Raw genomic sequence first — 20,699 nt, 5'->3', positions numbered from 1 at the left:
TGAGAGCCGAAGAATTGATGCTTTGGAACTGTGGTGTTGGAGATGACTCTTGAGAATCCCTTGGACTGCAAGGAGATCCAACCAGTCCATCCTAAGGGACATCAGTCCTGAGTGTTCATTGGAAGAACTGATGTTGAAGCTGAAACTCCAGTATTTTGGCCACCTGATGGGAAGAGCTGACTCATTTGAAAAGACCCTGATGTTGGGAAAGATTGAAGGCAGGAGGAGAAGGGGACAACAGAGTATGAGATGGTTGGATGGTATCACCAACTCAATGGACATGAATTTGGGTAAACTCCAGGAGTTGGTGATGGACAGGGAGGCTTGATGTGCTGCAGTTCATGGGGTCACAAAGATTCGGACACGACTGAGAGACTGAACTGAGAGACCATTTTATTATATTGAAACAACCCACATTTTTCTTAGAAATGCAGTGCCAAATCGTGTGTTGATCATAGAAGTGATCAGAATAGAAGGTATGTTTTTAATAGACATGTATCAAATGCATTTCTGTTCTTAAGAATTTTGAAAAACATACTTTAACTTATTCTAAAATAAATGACTAGTCTTAGTATATGGCAATATTAAATAATCACACTTCATTTTGATCTATAAAAGCTTTTTTGTACGTATTTTATATTTAAGATCTTTACTGTCAAATTTACTAGATACTTGCAAAACTCAATATTTTACATGAGCTGGCATATGGTCAGAGCTGTTTTCCAGCTCCTTACAAATCTGTCTGTCACTCAGATGAGCTAACACACTCTTAGGGTGTATGAGTACAAGTCTGGGTAACACATTTTTTCACAGAATTTCCTCAGTGAAAGCATGAGAGGGCATTGAAAATGTCAAGTAAGCACTTACTGAGAGCGTTTTAAGACTCAGCAGAGACTAGAGGTTGAGAAATAGTTTGTTGCAGAGGACTTGATCAGAATCACAGATATTAATAGTGATTATTTTCATGGAAATTATTGACACCATCTAAGGAGTAGGTAGGATGTGGGACTAAATGATGTAAACAAATGGTAAAAGTAACTGCTAAGAGCTGTTAGCTCTCAGTGGAAAAATAAAACATAAAATAATATGTATATAATATAACTGTACATATGTGCTTACATATGTGGATACTAATGTCCAAACTGTTAAGTTCCTGAAAAGTTAAAATTAAGCAATAAAGCTATTATTTTGTTTATAAAATTCTAAATAAATTGTATAATGCATTTCCTTTGAATTGATTAATTTTGCTATTGTGATTGATAACTAAAGTAGAAACCTGAGGGTTTTAAGAATTAATATGTTTTAAAAATAGGATAGAAAATTACAAATAGAATTTTTTTCTTTTTACTGTTTTTAAGTTCATTTTTATAAATAATGTAATAATAATCATCAGGAAGGTCATGATACAAGTGTGGAGCCAGTTTCTGTCCCTTGCTTTCTAACTTTTTTATTTCCAATCTCATGTTATAGTGAATAAAACTTTTGCAAATATTATATGCTTTAATTCAGTTCTTTGGAACATTTTTCTCTCAGCATTTTGAATCTTTCTCCAACTGTTAAGTGTAGATTAACTCACATGAGAAGGAAATTTGCTATTCATAATACAGTCATGCAGAAAATAACCCAGGAGTCTAGAGAAATAGAGGTACCAGAATATATGCCAAAGGCCTTGTTTAGTGAGTACATGAGCGCACATGTACTGGATTTTATTCTGATGACTACAATGTATGTATGATACATTTGTAAGTATATTCTTTTGGATTTTAAGAAAGAAAACTGATAAAATATTGAAATGTGACAAATCATGTAAAATATTCTTTTTCTAAATTTATTTTTATATTTTATGAGATTGTTGTAATAGAGGGAAGAAAAATGCACTGATATCACAGACTGTAGATTTATCTCTGCATGAAGAACCAGTGGACTGTTACAAATAGTCTCTAAGTCATGACTTATTTCATCCATAAATGCTTCTAGATTAAAATTTCTGTGTTGTCTGACACAGGGAATGAGGGGTAAGAACACAGTTTTGCTCCAGCTTCATCCCATTTTCGTATTTTCTTTTTTAAACTTATTGAAGATAATCATAGAACTACAGTGTAAAATAGTGAAGACAATAAATTTTAAATGTAAAGAGAACTGTAATGTAATAATTTATAGGCATTTAGAAACAAGTGCTTGTGTGCACGCTTAGTCACTCAGTTGTGTCCAACTTTTTGCAACCCTATCGACTGTAGGATATTTGCAACAAGCTCCTCTGTCCATAGGATTTATGAGGCAAGAAATTTTTAGCCAAAAGATGGCTTCCTTTTAGAGTGAATTATTCAACTATCTCAGAGAATTATAATTTATGTTTTATGTCCTGGATAGCTTTTATAGTTCTTTTGTTTTTTCTCCTTAGGGATTTCAAGGCAAGACTGGCCCTCCTGGGCCAGGGGGTGTTGTTGGACCACAGGTACATTCCACTACTTATTTCCTAACAAGATTTATCTTTCTGTTTATATTTTAACTTTTGCTAAGTTGCATGAAATTTATTTTATTTTGAGAATTTTAGTATTAATATATTTTATAATTTAAATGGTATTTAAATATATGCAATTTGCCTACATCAAATGAACTTCAGAAAACCATTAGTTAGCTAAAGCAATTTTTCAGTTGCCTGAATGAATAAAAGAAAAAGATAAAATAAATAATGAAAATAAGTCAGAAAGTTCACAATGAAGGTGACACAAAAGCCTTATCATGACATAATTTGCTAAAAACATTAAGATACTTTTTAAATAGATTGACCATTATCTATTTTCAGAGATTTCAGATTCTGAAATGACTTCAGTTTTCTGAGTTTAAATTAAATTTAGGTGTATAATATATTAGAAATATAAATCTTCTAACATAATTCTTCTAAAATGTTAAAATGTGTATTATATTACATCTTTCTTAAAATTTGTTTTGTTAACAATGATTTCCATCAGTGATAAAATATGAGTATGTAATCTTTGAGTGTATATTGATAGAAGTAATGGCAAAGACAAGTAGCTTTTTCAAGAGAGGTGGCAGAAAGAATCTCAAAATTTAAGGTAGTACCCTGAATTATAGTATTAAATACTTGTAGACAATAACTTGTGGGGATAGAAAACAATGTTTTTATTCTGCCATAACATATTGAATTGACAAGACACATTTAGTTTACTCAGCTGGAGTTTTACCCCTGCTACTTACAAACTGTAGCAAAAGAGCCAGAGCAGTAAAGTGTCTTAATTACTTAATTGCTTTAAATAGTCTTTTCTCGGCCTATAATTAGTTCTTAATACTTTGTTATCTCAAAACATTACACACACACACACACACACACACACACACAACACAGAAACAAAATATGTATCTTCTTTCTAGGAATATGTGTAATAGAAGCAAAAATGAAGAATTCTTGGATTGGCTGATCCTTTTAATTTCAGAGCTCAATCTTGAACCAAAGGAATTTCTGTTTGCTACTTTATCAACGAAAAGACAGTGTCCATGATACTCTTTTTGCATACTTCTCTGTGTGTATATGTTGAGCCTTTCTTTTAATTAATTGCCTATCAATTTTATAAAGCCTCTAAAATACTTTTGTTTTTCTTTATTCCAAATGACTTCAAAACAATTTTCTGTGAAATTTAACTAAAAGAATGATTCCTATTATGTCACTTATCAACAGAAGTAGAATTAGGGCCCTGACTAGAATGTAAACAGCTTGAGGTTTAACTGAAATTTTCAGATCCTCGCATTTTTGAAAGTTTATCTCTGCCTAATGCAAACATCTGGTTTCTGAAATCATGTCCTTTCTGTCCTCTTACTTTAAGGCATAAAAATAGCAGATGTATTATGATTATGCATCTTCATTGGATAATTTTTCTTCATTGGTCCTTTAAATAAGAAAATTCAATAGCCTATATCAGATTTAATCATATTTTCATGTTAGGACATAGGAAGTGATTTAATAGGAGCAATATTGATTGCAATACTTGATATCCGCTCTTTTTTATTTGTACATTCATGTAAAGCACTGTTCATTTTTGTCTTGGTGATAGCCATTACATTGAAATTCTGATTGATGTTTAAGGAAAACTTCCTTTGGGGAGAAATGCTTGCACATTAATGATAAGTTGAGGGCTTTCAGTAATACATAATTAAAAGAATTTAAATCTAGATAGATATACCCAAATTTGGGGTAGATGTGTTTTTTTTTTTCCTAATCCAAGACCAAAAGGTAAGAATCTGTTGCAGTTTTAGAAAAATAAGAGAGAATGATAACCTATAAGCAATTTAAGTAACACACTGGACTGTTTAACAACATTAGCATCTGGAAAATTTCCCTTTATATATTCTTCACTTTATTCTAAGCAGAGATAGAGAGAGACTGGTGACCATTCTCTATTTACACTTGAAAGCTCATTAAAGTCTAGCACCACAGAATGGCATGACTCAGGGGATACATAAATGACCTGACATTTTTCTCTTTGGCATTTGCAGCAGTTTAAGGCAGTGGGCTATTTGTTATAGTCTTTGGCCTGAAGGAATTGCCAGCTGAAATCCATGGTTTTTAGGATCCCCTGACACATTCTCTAGACTATCAAATCAATGTAAATTTACAATTGGAAGGTCTCCAATCATGGAAATTCCAAGGAGAACCACTTTGGTTGTGTCGGTTCCGGGGAACTTGAGCTTATTATCAAGCAGTGAGTCACTGACTAACTACCAGTTTGGTATTAATAATGCCTCTTTTATTTTTAAATTTACTTGACATCTTATATAAAAAGAGGGAAGGAGATGAAATTATAATGATAAAATGGTTTTTAACAATATTTAGACTGACTTCACTCTGAAAAAATCTGGTATTAAACAAAGAAAACAGCTCTTTAAATTTATCTATATATTCCCTTTACACACTCAGATTTTAATCAAGATTATACTAATCTTTCAGACTTCTATCAAGTATTTTACTTTCAATGCTTTATATGCAATTTTGTAGGACACCATGAAAATAATTTGAAAATGATATACCTTTGTGAAAGGGAGTGATATTTGTTATCTTTGCCAAAAAATAAAAGAGAAATCTGATGAAATTTGTTTATCTACTCTAGGGACCAACTGGTGAGACTGGTCCAATAGGTGAACGTGGACATCCTGGCCCTCCTGGCCCTCCTGGGGAGCAAGGTCTTCCTGGTGCTGCAGGAAAAGAAGGTGCAAAGGTACATATACCATGCTGTTGGAATTTTCTTGGCTGAAATCACCCATTTGCTTTCTACTATAGCTTCTCTTTACTTGTCTGTAGATTCTCTAAACATTGGTGTAGTATTTAAATGAATGTCAGAAAGATATCTTAGTAAAATATTCAGTTTATTGTACTTCAAGTCATGACTGAACAAAAATATGAGAACATTTAGCTTCATTGACCATAAAACCACCCATTCATGTACACTCAGCTGTAGATAGTGGTTAGTTCATTTTAATGTATGTGACATTCCACACACTACTCTCATCATTAAATGATATTCAAACTTTACTCACACTAGGTTTGAGGTAATTAGCTTTGCTTTTGGGAGCATGTAAGTTTACTTCCTATGATGGATGTATATTATATTCCTTAGGGTGACCCAGGTCCTCAAGGTGTCTCAGGAAAAGATGGACCAGCAGGACTACGTGGTTTCCCAGGTGAAAGAGGGCTTCCTGGAGCTCAGGTATAATGAACATATTAATGAAACATGTAAATAGCATGCAAATAAAATTGCCTTTTAGAGGCATTCTTTTGGTCTCAACTAAATAAAGATTCATGAGTAATTAAAGGGAAATATGTGAGCATATGCACTGGTTGTGGAAAAACATAGATCAATAGATTAATATATTTGTGTCTGGAATCACTTCCTAACATTCTCATTATTTCAGTCATATATCACCTCTTATTTATATTCAATTTGTATCAATTCATTTTCTTTGCTTTTCACTTTTCCCAGGGTGCACCTGGACTGAAAGGAGGAGAAGGTCCCCAGGGCCCACCAGGTCCAGTAGTAAGTATGATTATAAAATAGCCATGCAATCCATAGTTGCAAATTACAGCACTTCTTTCATTACTCTCATGCTGTGATCCCACAGTGTGTGGAAGAGAAAATAAACATATGTCAATCAAATCAGTCAATGCCTGGTCTCTACTAATTGCATGCTCTCATGAGTGCAGAAACAGAGGTGCCTAGATGATTGAAAATATTTATTTTACCGCTGCTGTCAGGAGGTGAAAGGTACTATCTTGCCTCTTGAAATACCTGAGAAAATAAATAATAATTTGTCTGATTCTGAGTACTTGAATTTTATTAATGTTTATTTTAAAAAAACCCCATAAATATGAAAGGCGTGTATCCACTTTATTTGTTATCTAGATTGCATTAGTCATTGTAACCTTATGAAATAATTGGCAAATAAGTAAATATTAGATTTTTATTTTCTTGGGATATGTATCAATCCCTCAGAAAGCATTAAATACAGCCTTTGTTTTTTTCCATAATTTTACTTTCATTCTCATCTGTGAAGTTACCAATAGCCGAGCTATCATTTTTAGAGGTTTCTTCTCATTCTCCCTTTTGTTTCACCAATCTAAAAAGCTGAAAATTGCCTAAATTCTCCTCTTAACTTCCTTATATAACACACGGAAGTCATATTAGCTCCACCTCCAAAATATTTCTTTAATTTGTCCCCCTTTCTCTGTTTCCACTACCATCACCTTTGTTCAGACTCTTTCCTTTCTCGCCTTGCTTAATAGTGTCTTAACCTACCTCCTGACTCCATTTTTACTCTCTTCAGTTGGTTTTGCCCACTGATTCTAGAATTATAGCTTAATGTCAGTTGCTTAGTCATGTTTGACTCTTTGCGACCCCATGTACCATACATAACCCACCAGGCTCCTCTGTCTATGGAACACTCTAGGCAAGAGCCTACCAGACTCCTTTGTCCATGGAATTCTCCAGGCAAGAATACTGAAGTGGGTAGCCATTCCCATCTACAGGGGATCTTCCCAACCCAAGGATTGAACCCAGACTTCCTGCACTGAAGGCAGATTCTTTACTGTCTGAGCCACCAGGGAATACACATCCTTAACAGTGCCGTTTTTCTGCTTATACATTTGTCATGGTCCCACACTGTCTTTGGAAACCAAACTCCTCATTATGACCAAGAAGTTTCTTCAAAATTTGATTGCCATCACTATCATCTATTTTATTTCCCTGAAAGCCTACATTCTAATTCTACCTGATTTAATGCATTGGACTTCTTGTTTATCATACTAACACAATTTTTGCACTTTGCTGAGAATATACTTTTCTTCTTCCAAGAAACCCCATTTTTCCTATCTCTATTTGAAAAAAAATCCTACTCATCTATAGAGATCAAGTTTAAACATTAAATCTCCATAAGGTCATCTTTGGACAGTTTGCCTCCATTTCATATATTAGAGAAATTTCTTCACCCTTTGTTTTCTTTGTTATGATTTATATTTTAGAAATTGCATTGGCATATGTTTGGTTGTCTCTTTCATTAAGACTGTAAGTTCCTTGAATTATTTTGGTTCCATTCACAGCACAGTGCTGTCAATATAATCATTCCATATCTCCCTATTTAAATTTATCATACATCCTGATATTGGAGTTAAGTGTGTACAACATGTGAAAGTGAAGTCGCTCAGTCGTGTCCAACTCTTTGCAACCCCGTGGACTGTAGGCCACCAGGCTCCTGCGTCCATGGGATTTCCCAGGCAAGAAGACTGGAGTGGGTTGCCATTTCCTTCTCCAGGGGGTCTTCCTGACCCAGGGGTCGAACCTGGGTCTCCCACATTGCAGGCAGACGCTTTACCATCTGAGCCACCAGAGAAGTGTACAACATAAAATAATACTAAGAAAATAACAATACAATCTTTGGCAGATTGATTAACATTATATTTAATCTGAGATCATACAAATGTCATAGTACAATGATTATGGTGGTATGGATATCTGATAAAGATTTTTTTAAAAGAAAAATAATATTTAATATTCATAAAAATATAGAACATTTTAAGATACCCTGATAAGTTAATGGTGGTAGCCCTAGTAGGAAAAATAGTTGAATAAGACAGAAGTGCTTAAACTTGAGCATAGATGTTTACATGCATGCTCAGTTGTGTCTGACTCTTTGCGACCCTGTGAACTGTAGCCCACTAAGCTCCTCTGTACATGAGATTATCCCAGCAAGAATACTGAAATGGGTTGCCATTTTTTCCTCCAGAGTATCTTCCAGACGCAGGGATCAAAACCACATTTCAGTGACTTCTGCATTGGCAGGTGGATTCTTTATCACTAAGCCAACTGGAAGCCACTTTGAGCATAGGTAGAATCTTCAAAATTTTCATTGCAATGCAATCTATTTACCCAGAACTTTAGATTCTAAAGTGAATTTTATTTTGTAATATGGATTCATTATTTTTAAGATCAGTGGTGATGCATCTGTGAAACCTGAATCATGAGTTTAAGTTGTTTTAAGTTATTTTTAGGACCCAAGCAAACATGTTATCCCAGCTCTTTGGACAGTTGAAATTAATATATTTATGAGGTATATAATATGGCCAGGAGATAGAGATATAACAGGATATAAATTGATTATCTGGTTACATTTGATAGAACATGGTAAATATGATTTTTAAAAGATCTAATATTTATTCATTTAGCATCAACAATTGTTTATTTGGCGATTTCTACATACTTCCCAGTGTACAATTAAGCTGCACAGAATATACACCTTTAAGAGACTTGAAACTAAATAACACTATAAGTCAGCCAGTGATTAAATGCCTAATGATATACAAACAACAAATATTAATTATTCAAGGGCAGGGGAAGAGAAATCAGTAGAAGTGTCAGGCAGGAAGTGGTCCTTGAATTTGACTTCACAGAGTATAGAAGATTACAAAACTATGTAAGATCAAGAGAATGATATCAGGAAAGGAATAAGGTGTTTAGGGAACATCTGGTCTTACCAAAGCGGGCACCTTAGAGAAGGACTAAACGATGATGAATTCTTTCTAGGATGCAAGTACTCTGCTACATACTTTCATAATGTAATGCAAAAATATATGTCATGTGATTACTGAAGCTCTAAAATGCCAAACCGAAATAATTTGAAGATCTGGAGTTTTTCGAGTAAGTGGATTATGAAAACTACAATAAAGTGTTTTGGAGTAAAAAAATTTAATAAAGTTTTAGAGGAAAAGTTGTCATTAGTGTATAATATATATAGCAAAGAGGATAGGGACTTGTTGAGCATAAAATTTCAGTGATCAATGTCATGATAAAAGAGTGAACCAATATAAGGCAGTAGGAAGTCAGTGGCCAGTGCAGATGGAACAAACACTAGGAAGGCAGGATGAAAGAGAAAATGAAAGTGAAGTCGCTCAGTCGTGTCCAACTCTTTGTGACTCCGTGACTATAGGTCCCGAGGCTCCTGCGTCCATGGGATTTCCCAGGCAAGAATACTGGAGTGGGTTGCCGTTTCCTTCTCCAGGGGATCTTCCTGACCCAGGGATCAAACCCGGGTCTCCGGCATTGCAGGCAGACACTTTAGTAGGATTTATTCCTAAGACTGGATGTGGGTAGTGAGGAAGATGAAAACAGAATGATGACTTCAAGCTTGTGTCCTTGTGGGAGTGACAGTTTAGTGATGCCTTGGTCAATTTCATCTGGTCAGGAACAACGACAAACACTAAACTCTCATATAAAAGCTCAAAGCCTTTTAGTAGTAACAAAAGATTTTAAAACGCTTTTATACTTTGCTGATAGAAATGTTCTACAAATGCTGACTGTGAGTTTATTTATTTGGAATTAAAATCTATTCTTACAATAAATTAACATATCCAAGTCTATAGGCATCAACAAATTAAAATTCTTCAAAGTTGGAAAATGAACCACTAAAAGGAAAGACATCATCCACATTGATTATGTTTTATGCTATTATAATTTCTATAAAATATTGTAAAGAGATCCATGATGAGGTTCCTACTCCATGAAATAAAAGTGAAGTGAAGGGACTTTCCTGGTGGCTCATATGGTAAAAAAATCTGCCTGCCAATGCAGGAGATGTGGATTCAGTCCCTCAGTTGGGAAGATCCTCTGGAGAAGGAAATGGCTACCTACTCAAGTATTCTACTCCTACTCCATAACAAATGCTAAACAAGCCTTAGTTTATTCCATTTAAATCAAGTACATGCATGTGAAGTTTGATTTTGAATTTTTTTATTTCAAATTACCAAGATTTAGACCAAAAATTTTTGATTCTCTAGATGAAAACTATAATTTATTCAGAAAATTTGTTAATGGTAATTCTCATTTTTTTTAGAAGATTTATGGTATCATCTTGCTTAGTTCAGTCACTCAATCATGTCTGACTCTTTACCACCCCGTGGACTGCAGCACACCAGGCTTCCCTGTCCATTACCAACTCCCAGAGCTTACTCAAACTCATGTCCATCGAGTTGGTGATACTGACATCTAATCCTCTGTTATCTCCTTCACCTCCTGCCTTTAATCTTTCCCAGCATCAGGGTCTTTTCCAATGAGTTAGTTCTTTACAACAGGTGGCCAGAGTATTGGAGTTTCAGCTTCAGCATCAGTCCTTCCAATGAATATTCAGGACTGATTTCCTTTAGGATGGACTGGTTGGATCTCCTTGCAGTCCAAGGGACTCCCAAGAATCTTCTCCAATACCACAGTTCCAAAGCATCAATTCTTCAGCTCTCAGCTTTCTTTCTAGCCCAACTTTCACATCCTTACATGACTACTGGAAAAACCAGAGCTTTTAATATGCTGTCTAGACTGGTCATAGCTTTTCTTTCAAGGAGCAAGTGTTTTTAATTTGATGGCTGCAGTCACCATCTACAGTGATTTTGGAACCCCCAAAAATAAAGTATCCCACTGCTTCCATTGTTTCCCCATCTATTTGCCATGAACTGATGGGACTGAATGCCATGATCTTAGTTTTCTGAATGTTGAGTTTTAAGCCAACTTTTTCACTTTCCTCTTTCACCTTCATCAAGAGGCTTTTTAGTTCCTCTTCACTTTCTGCCATAAGGGTGGTGTCATCTGCATATCTCAGGTTATTGATATTTCTCCCAGAAGCCTTGATTTCAGCTTATGCTTCATCCAGCCCAGTATTTCACATGATGTACTCTGCATATAAGTTAAACAAGCACGGTGACAATATACAGCCTTGACATACTCCTTTCCCAATTTGGAACCAGTCTGTTGTTCCATGTACAGTTCTAACTCTTGCTTCCTGACCTGCATACAAATTTCTCAGGAGGCAGGTCAGGTGGTCTGGTATTCCTATCTCTTTAAGAATTTTCCAGAGTTTTTTGTGATCCACACAATTAAAGGCTTTGGTATAGTCAATAAAGCAGAAGTAGATGTTTTTCTGGAACTTTCTTGCCTTTTTGATGATCCAATGGATGTTGCAATTGATAGTAAAAACAATGAGTAAGGAAAGCTGACTTCTTTGTCAAGAAAGATAGTACACTCTATTTTGCAATGTTGATAAAAAATGTGACATTGAAATATCAGAGCTTTTCAATATATTCAGACCCACACAAAGCAAAATATATTTAATAGTCATCCATCTATATTTGTGTGTATCCATTCATAAATTTTTTACATCTATTCTTTTATTCATAATCTATTCATTTGGAAACATAGGCCATACTACTTGTATCAAATTGTTATGATAGCCTACAGAAATGATTCACTGAACTCTGATAGGTCTAGCTATGATGCTATTGGCTTGTATTTAGACAAACTATAATGTGTAGAGTTGCATCAACCAAAAGCATCTATTCAAGGATATGGGACACTTTTATGCAGGGCTCTTATAATGAGTATTCTCTGAAGAAATCTCTTTTTTCTTTTAATTGTTACAAAAATTAAATTTCTTTTTTTTTCTATGGCTTACAGAAACAAGAAATTCAAATTTGGAACACAGTAGAGAAGATAACTTCTTGCTTTATGACTATTTTGTAACTTTTTGCATTCAATTCTACACAAAAAGTACATATAATGTACCTTACTATTATATAGTACATCTTATTATAATTACTTTTTCAAAATGCTCAGTTCAGTTCAGTTCAGTCACTCAGCTGTGTCCAACGCTTTTCAACCCCATGAATCGCAGCACACCAGGCCTCCCTAACCATCACCAACTCCTGGAGTTCACCCAAACTCATATGCATTGAGTTGGTGATACCATCCAGCCATCTCATCCTCTGTCGTCCCCTTCTCCTCCTGCCCCCAATCCCTCCCAGCATAAGGGTCTTTTCCAGTGAGTCAACTCTTCACATGAGGAGGCCAGAGTATTGGAGTTTCAACCTCAGCATCAGTCCTTCCAATGAACACCCAGGACTGATCTCCTTTAGGATGGACTGGTTGTCTCCTTGTAGTCCAAGGGACTCATAAGAGTCTTCTCTAGCACCACAGTTCAAAAGCATCAATTCTTCAGTGCTCAACTTTCTTCACAGTCCTATTCTCACATCCATACATGACTAATGGAAAAACCACAGCCTAGACTAGATGGACATTTGTTGGCAAAGTAATGTCTCTGCTTTTCAATATGCTATCTAGGTTGGTCATAACTTTCCTTCCAAGGAGTAAGTGTCTTAATTTCATGGCTGCAATCACCATCTGCAGTGATTTTGGAGCCCCCCAAAAATAAAGTCTGACACTGTTTCCACTGTTTCTCCATCTATTTCCCATGAAGTGATGGGACCAGATGCCATGATCTTTGTTTTCTGAATGTTGAGAGCTTTAAGCCAACTTGTTCACTCTCCTCTTTCACTTTCATCAGGAGGCATTTTAGTTCCTCTTCACTTTCTGCCTTAAGGGTGGTGTCATCTGCATATCTGAGGTTATTGATATTTCTCCCGGCAATCTTGATTCCAGCTTGTGCTTCTTCCAGTCCAGTGTTTCTCATGATGTACTCTGCATATAAGTTAAATAAGCAGGGTGACAATATACAGCCTTGATGTACTCCTTTTCCTATTTGGAACCAGTCTGTTGTTCCATGTCCAGTTCTAACTAGTCAAGATCTGTTACACTGACTTCGTTAACCATCCATGGATCGTAATCTACATTTAGGAAAAGCATAGTCTCTAAACTCGGTCTCTAGTATGAATTTTTAGATTACTAATATTGATAGTCCTGCTTTTTGCCAATAAAAAGTTACTTGCTTATTTCTTTTTCTTACCTACATTTCTTTTTTTTAACATTTCTTATTTATATTATCTTTTAGTTATGTCTTCCTTGTAAGCTGCTGTAAGTCCTTTCCTATGAAAAACTGTAATTAAATAATGAATATGCCATTCAATCTATTAAGCTGAAGTTTTACAGATTCATTAAATGGACATTTCCTGCATAGAGCTTATGGTTTACTGAAGAAGATGGATGTGAAATAAATAAAACAATTTATTAATCTATTAAAAGAACAAAGAAAGGAAGGTAAAAACAATGATTTTTCCCTAAAGGAATTATGTTAGAGTTCAAAATACAAATAAAAATCAGTTTTATCTATGAAATGCAAGTTTTTTATGAGTTTGACTTAGTCTTGAAGTGTTCAATACTATTTTAGTCCTCTTAGCAAAATACTGGCATTTCATCATCAAAGCTCTCTGAAGGTCTAGCTACTAGGAATATATGCATATTGAGAAGCAGGTTTTAGTGCTCCCACTCAAGCCAAACAAAACTATCCCAATGCGATACTGTTCCTTTGGACTTCTAAAGTCTGGCCTAAACCAAATGCTCTCTGTATGCCTGATGATATACACAAAAGCTGGTAACAGATGCCCATCAAAGGAGGGCATGTTTTCTCCTCTCAAGGGGTTTACTGACTAAATGGATATCTTGATTCAAACAGAAGGCAGGAAGAAGCAAGTGGCTGAACAGCAAGAGAGGAAGGCAGCACAGCACTTTTTTCATTTGTTAAACACAGACTAAGTAAACATTTTATATGTATGTTAACATGCAGTATATACAAATAGATTATGCAAACAAGCTCTCAGATTGCATTTACCACTGATATATTTCATATAACAAATTAAGGAAAATGTATTCCCTAAATAATCTCTCCCTCATATTTTTCTTTCTCTGATAAGAAAAATCCCCTCAAGGACTTTCCTGACGGTCCAGTGAATAAGACTCTGATCTGCCAATGCTGGGGGCACAAGTTTGATCCCTGGTCAGGGAACTAAGATCCCATGTGCTGTGTGGCATTGCCAGAAGATGAAAATAATAATAATTTTTAAAAAAGCCTCATTGCAAACATTTATTTCTCTAAAAATGAGGAGAATTTAAAAAATATATAATAGTCTGCTATTAAAAGCCCTTTATCCTTACAACCACATTTCTCACTCTCACCCCTACCCCTTAGAAAAGTTGGAATTAATATGGAGAATGTGTATGAGAGGGGCCAGATATGTAGCTGCTAGAAGGTAAATATCCAAGATTTCACAACTGTGCAATGTATCAGTCTTTGTCTCTTTTCTGTGACTTCTATTTCATTACTGTCCTCTGACGATTCTTATTCTCTCTATGTGCTATTATTTCTTCCTCTTATTGTCTCTTCTTTAGAACTGTATATGCCCTTCTTATCATAATTCCTATTCTACTATTTCCCCACCTCCTATTCCAGAGAACCTTATTCTTTACTGGCACTTTACTTATTCCTCAAACAAGGAGCTAGACAAGTTTTAGAAGGATTTCACTTACTAAATGGATCACATGTTATTCTTTCGAAAGATGAAGTACACTTTCTATATTGGCATCCTTAGACCTTAGGGGGCATGCAAGCAGGATTAATCAAGTAGAGAGGTGGTGTGGGAGCAGTGACTGAAGACTGAGGCATTGTAAGACTTTCACTTAGCCATTCAGTACTTATGTTTTAAATTCTAGTAATGCTTGATATTTTATCTGAATTTTCAGCTTCAGTCAGTTCGGTTCAGTCTCTCAGTCATGTCCAACTCTTTGCTACCCCATGGACTGCAGCACGCCAGGCTTCCCTGTCCATCACCAGCTCCCGGAGTTTACTCAAACTCATATCCATTGAGTCGGTGATGCCATCCAACCATCTCATCCTCTGTTGTCCCCTTCTCCTGCCTTCAATCTTTCCCAGCATCAGGGTCTTATACAATGAGTCAGTTCTTTGCATCAGGTGGCCAAAGTATTGGAGTTTCAGCTTCAGCATCAGTCATTCCAATGAATATTCAGGACTGATTTTCTTCAGAATGGACTGATTGGATCTCCTTGCAGCCCAAGGGACTCTCAAGAGTCTTCTCCAACACCGCAGTTCAAAATCATCAATTTTCAGCTTATCTGATCTCAAATACATGTAATCTGGAGAGTGAGAATTACTTCAAACTAGTTTTGCCATGAAGATTAACTTGGCTTTAAAAAAAGTGCTAGACTTTTTTTCTTTTTTTGCTTCTTACTTGTGTAGCTAGCTCTGTTCCTAAGAACTTGTATTTATTTATTTATTTTTCTTCTCTCTAGTGGGATGCCTTTTAACTGAATATAGATGAGATGATTTCTCTGATTACCTTTTTTCCTTTACAAATGCTCCTCAGAATATGAAACACCTAGTGAACATAACAGAAAATATTTATCTGGTGTTCTCCTGTGTGTGAAGACTTAGAAAAATAATCACTGTTCTCACTGCTCCAAGGAAATAAGCTGATGCTGTTGACTTTTATTGTATTACCATTGCAAAGTTTAGGGAAGAGGACTTCAGAAGACGATAAAGCTAACACAAACTTAAAGAAAGGTCACTGATTAGAAAAATGTAAATTCCTCCATCTTTAAAAAATAGGCAAATGTCCAATCTTGAGTTAGTGCTTGCTATTTAGTATTAAAGTAACAGAATACTTACTGATATTATGGCCATCATAATTTTTGTAATTCCTTACACACCTTTGCTGTGCTAAGCCACTTCAGTTGTGTCTGGCTCTGTGACCCTGTGGAGCCTGTCAGCTCCTCTGTCCATGGGAGAAATAGGGGAGTGGGTTGCCAGTTCCTTCTCCAGGGGATCTTCCCCACCCAAAGATGGAACCCACATCTCTTAAGTGTCCTGCACTGGCCCGGGGGTTGGTTGCCACTAGTGCCACCTGGGAAGATTTTAATTTCTCTTGTGTCCATTGCAATTTAAATTGAGGAAATATTTTTGCAGCTTGTAGCCTCTTTTTCTCTCCAGTTAAGCAGTTTTGATGGGACAGTATCACTGCTATATCGTTGAGTACGTAAACAAAATGTTAAATTAGGATTAAATATACTATTTTGTGGGAAAAATTCTGTACTTAACGATGTGGTCTTAGATATACTGCATATCAATTTTTATCCTACTTTTCTCTTTTATAAAATTTCACTTCTATAGTCATTTGAGATTGCATATCTACTTTTGAATTAAAGCTGTTCATGTACAGTACTCCGACATCTGTTGCTTCAAAGTTTAAGACAGACTTTAGATGTATCAATACATTAATAGCAGAAAAAAACAGAGGGCAAATTATTGTTGTTTCCATTTTATTGAGAGAAAATTGAGCCAAATAAAATTTAATCAGTTTATTCAAGGTGGGAAAACTAGTGGTTTCAGTGCTGAAAAGGAAAAGATCATATATACAGTTGACACCTTTACTTAGGGCTTGCTATGTGCCAGTCAGAACTTGAAGGGCTGTAGATCAATATAAAAAACAAGCAAAACTGTTACCTTTGTGAGACTATCATGATCCATTTAAACTATGTTTAAACTCAAAGTATTCCTCTTAGATGTAATCGTTCATTTATCTGACAAATATAAAGCTCTCTGTTCTTCACTATAGCCAGTTATAGAGCAATGCAATAAATTCTGTAGCTATAAATGTCTATACTTAATGGAAAAATTGCATTTACAGTGTGAATTTCTTAAGGGCTGATACCTGCCATAATACATTTTGTATTCCATCTGAGTCACAAGAGAGTAGAGTCTCTCTATATTTTTGTTAAATGTGTAAATGGTTCTCTTTTTGATAGTGGGTTTAAATTTTCATTTTTAATGAACTTTCTTAACTGATTCAACTGGGATTAAAGGATTCATAAGACTTATTCTTTTAAAAGATGACTTAGGAATATTTAAATAAGATTCATAAGTTTGTAATAGCATGTGTTTAATCAGTAGGTATCATCAGAGATTTTCACTTTTCCATTTATAGATATGTAATATAAAATCATTGTAGAATATGCTGTTATCAAAAATATCTAGACATAGTAGATTTGAAATAACTAATGGGAAAGGAAATTGCAGTTGTACTTTAGGGCGCAAATATTCATTGGAAATGTCTCTTCTTGTTTTAATCCACTGTTTCATAGTTAATGAGCTGTGACAAGATTATAAGCAATTTTTTTTAACTTCAAGGAAGCAAAATGTTTTTATTGTTAATCTTACTGCAGGTTTCACAAGCAAGATGGCAATCTGAAATTTAATATTAGGAATGCTTCAGGGAGTAATTAAAATAGTAAAGTTTGCAATAAAGATAGTATATTATATCTACCAACTATACATATTATCAATGATTCAAATTAGCATTATTTCTCTGCTTGATATATGTGAAAATATTTATTTGCTTATTTTTGGATATTAAATATACTTCACTACAAAATAAACAAGCATTCTTTTCTTAAATAAAAGCTGTGAGTTATTTTCATGTGTCAATTATAATGTGTCCTGTTAAGATAATACATATTTCTCAATTATATACCACATCCTCTGTGGAAAGTATATATTCAATTGATATTCATCTGCAAATTTGATAAATTTCTACTGACTACACATGAGTTTATTTAGGAATTAAATTTTTTAACATATCCATAATCTATAAAAGACCAGTGCATATATCTAATCATATCATTATGTTCTTAAGTATATTATTATTTATAGTTATATAATACATATAGTTATTATTTTAAGCTTTAGAAATCAAATCATGAGTATTTACAGGACAAAATTCAGTTACAAATGCTATATTAATGCCTTTAGAAAATAATAGTAGAAAACTTAGGATATAATGGTAACTGTGTAAGGAATATTTAGAATGATGTCTCATGATTTAAATTCTTAGAATAATACAACTTTGGAGAGAGGAGATTGTCATCCTGAGCATAAAGAATGGTTGGAATTTTAACAGTACAGGAAAAGACCAAGGACTGTCCAAGGTAGAAGATAAATGGGACCAAAAAATCAGATGTAAAAATGGGCATGTCGTCTTAGAGGGATAATGAGAGATTTAGTATTTTCACATAGAAACAATTTTCACAAAGAAACAATTTTCACGTAACAATCTAAAATGTAAAGTAAAATAAAAAATTTATTGAGTGTGATTATATTAATATTTTTCTGAGAAGATAAAGGATAAATATGTTCTTAAAAAATGCATCAACTCAAACTATTTAGACTTCTGTATATTTGTTGTTGTTCAATTTCTAAGTCTTATCTAACACTTTTTGACCCCAAGGATTGCAGAATGCCAGGCTTCACTGTACCTTACTCTCTCGTGGAGTTTGCTCAAATTCATGTCCATTGTGTCAGTGATACTATCTAACCATCTCATCCTCTACCACCCTCTTTTCCTTTTGCCTTCTATCTTATTCAATATGAGGGTCTTTTCCAGTGAGTCAGCTCTTCGCATCAGGTGGCCAAAGTATTAGAAATTCAGCTTCAGCATCGGTCCTTCCAGTGAATATTCAGGATTGATCTCCTTTAGAATGGACTGGTTGGATCTTCTTGCAGTCCAAGGGACTCTCAAGAGTCTTCTCCAACACTACAGTTCAAAGCATCAATTCTTTGGTGCTCAGTTTTCTTTACAGTCCAAGTCTCACATCCATACATGACTATTGGACAACCAGAGCTTGACTAGACAGAACTTTGCTGGCAAAGTAATGTCTCTGCTTTTTAATACACTGTCTAGGTTGGTCATAGCTTTTTTTCCAAGGAGCAAGTGTCTTTTAATTTCATGGCTACAGTTGCCATTTACAGCAATTTTGGAGCCTCTCCCCGCAAAAAGTCTCTCAATGTTTCCATTGTTTGCCCATCTGTTTGACATGAAGTGATGGGACCAGATGCCATGGTCTTAGTTTTATGAATGTTGAATTTTAAGCCAACTTTTTCACTCTCCTCTTTCACTTTCATCAAGAGGCTCTTTAGTTTTTCTTCAGTTTCTGCCATAAGGGTGGTGTCATCTGCGTATCTGAGGTTATTAATATTTCTCCCAGCAATCTTGATTCCAGCTTGTGCTTCATCCAGCCTGACATTTCATATGATGTACTCTGCATATAAGTTAAATAAGCAGGGTGATGTATAAGACAGAAATACTTTGTAATCCTCTGCAATCAAGGAATAGTTCAATAAAAGTGAATAGGTGCTACATTTAGAGAAATTTCAATTCGATAGCCCCTGAGAGTTGTTAATGTCTTCATTTCTGAGAAGCAATGGGTGGCTTTGTGGAGTAAAGCCCAGGGAAGAGTCCTTGGTCAAGGTTGCTATTGACTAGTTCCCCGATTACTGGAAGGACACTTAACTTCTTATGTTCTTCATCTTTTAAGACTGCTATTCTATTCCTGGGCTTCCCCGATAGTTCAGTTGGTAAAGAATCTACCTGCAGTGCAAGTAGACCCCGGTTTGATTCCTGGGTCGGGAAGATTCTACAGCTATACCAAAAGCTCCATGGAATCTTTCTGGGAGTAAAGTGACAAATAAATGTTAAACTGACTTTTAAATTGTAAAGTACTATGTTAACACAAGTTGTTGTCATTATCATTGTTTTTATGTTCATATGTAATTAGTGTCCTAGCTAATAAAAATAGAAATTAGAACAAAGTCAGCAATTCATATTTGTAAAATAAAATTATTTCTAATTACATAGGCAGAATAATATTAGTTAAAAATGTGAAAGTACTGCATTTTCCAGCTTTTTAAATCATTTGAGTTTTCAAATGATGGTATTATCTAAACTTCTTAATTATTAAGGGAATCCGCTAAAAATCATATTTTCTAATATTTCACATTTAGTTCAATTCTGAATTAAAAGAATAAATTATAACTTTGAATTTAATCCAAAGACATTATTCTTGTTACCTTTCATTTGAATTTGAATGAAATTTGAATGAAATTTCAGTTTTCATTTGAAAATTAAAGATGGTAAAAGGTTAACTTTGAGCTTTATATGACTTAGTAGATCTATGTTTGCATTTCTTTTATTTTTGCTTTAAATAATACTTTTTAAAAATGTTTGATAAGATAATTAACATGAAGGCAGAATCCACACTTTCTAAAATTTTACATATTAGGTATTCTTAAAGCAAAATAAATAAAAACATATGACATCTATTTTGAAATTCAAATGGATATATCTACTCAAATGTGAATTATCTGTCTAGTATTCATAATAAAACCAAATGATCCCTATAGGACTCTAAGATAAATTTAAGGACTTATTTTCTTGGAAAAAGTCCAAGCTCTGGGATAGTGATTATTAAACTTTATTATGTAAAAAATTATATTTGTACATTAATGCAGTGACAATTTCTGAACTTATTTTTAAGACTTAGACATTGTGATTGAGTGAGTTTAATGTGAAGTACAGA

General features: G+C 34.6%; 1 protein-coding gene across 1 annotated transcript in view; it reads left to right on the top strand.

Moving 5' to 3' along the window:
* COL11A1 (collagen type XI alpha 1 chain) overlaps positions 1-20,699 on the top strand; it is a 225,180-nt gene that overhangs the window by 144,865 nt on the left and 59,616 nt on the right. Inside the window, exons 38-41 of the mRNA XM_004002244.6 lie at positions 2,402-2,455; positions 5,124-5,231; positions 5,631-5,720; positions 5,994-6,047. Coding sequence (XP_004002293.3) covers positions 2,402-2,455; positions 5,124-5,231; positions 5,631-5,720; positions 5,994-6,047 — 306 coding nt within the window. The remainder of the gene's footprint in view (positions 1-2,401; positions 2,456-5,123; positions 5,232-5,630; positions 5,721-5,993; positions 6,048-20,699) is intronic.

The sequence above is a fragment of the Ovis aries genome, chromosome 1 (assembly GCF_016772045.2).
Source record: "Ovis aries strain OAR_USU_Benz2616 breed Rambouillet chromosome 1, ARS-UI_Ramb_v3.0, whole genome shotgun sequence".
Taxonomy (NCBI): domain Eukaryota; kingdom Metazoa; phylum Chordata; class Mammalia; order Artiodactyla; family Bovidae; genus Ovis; species Ovis aries.
The sequence above is the reverse complement of the archived record's forward strand: the minus strand, read 5'-3'. Positions and strand labels throughout refer to the sequence as shown.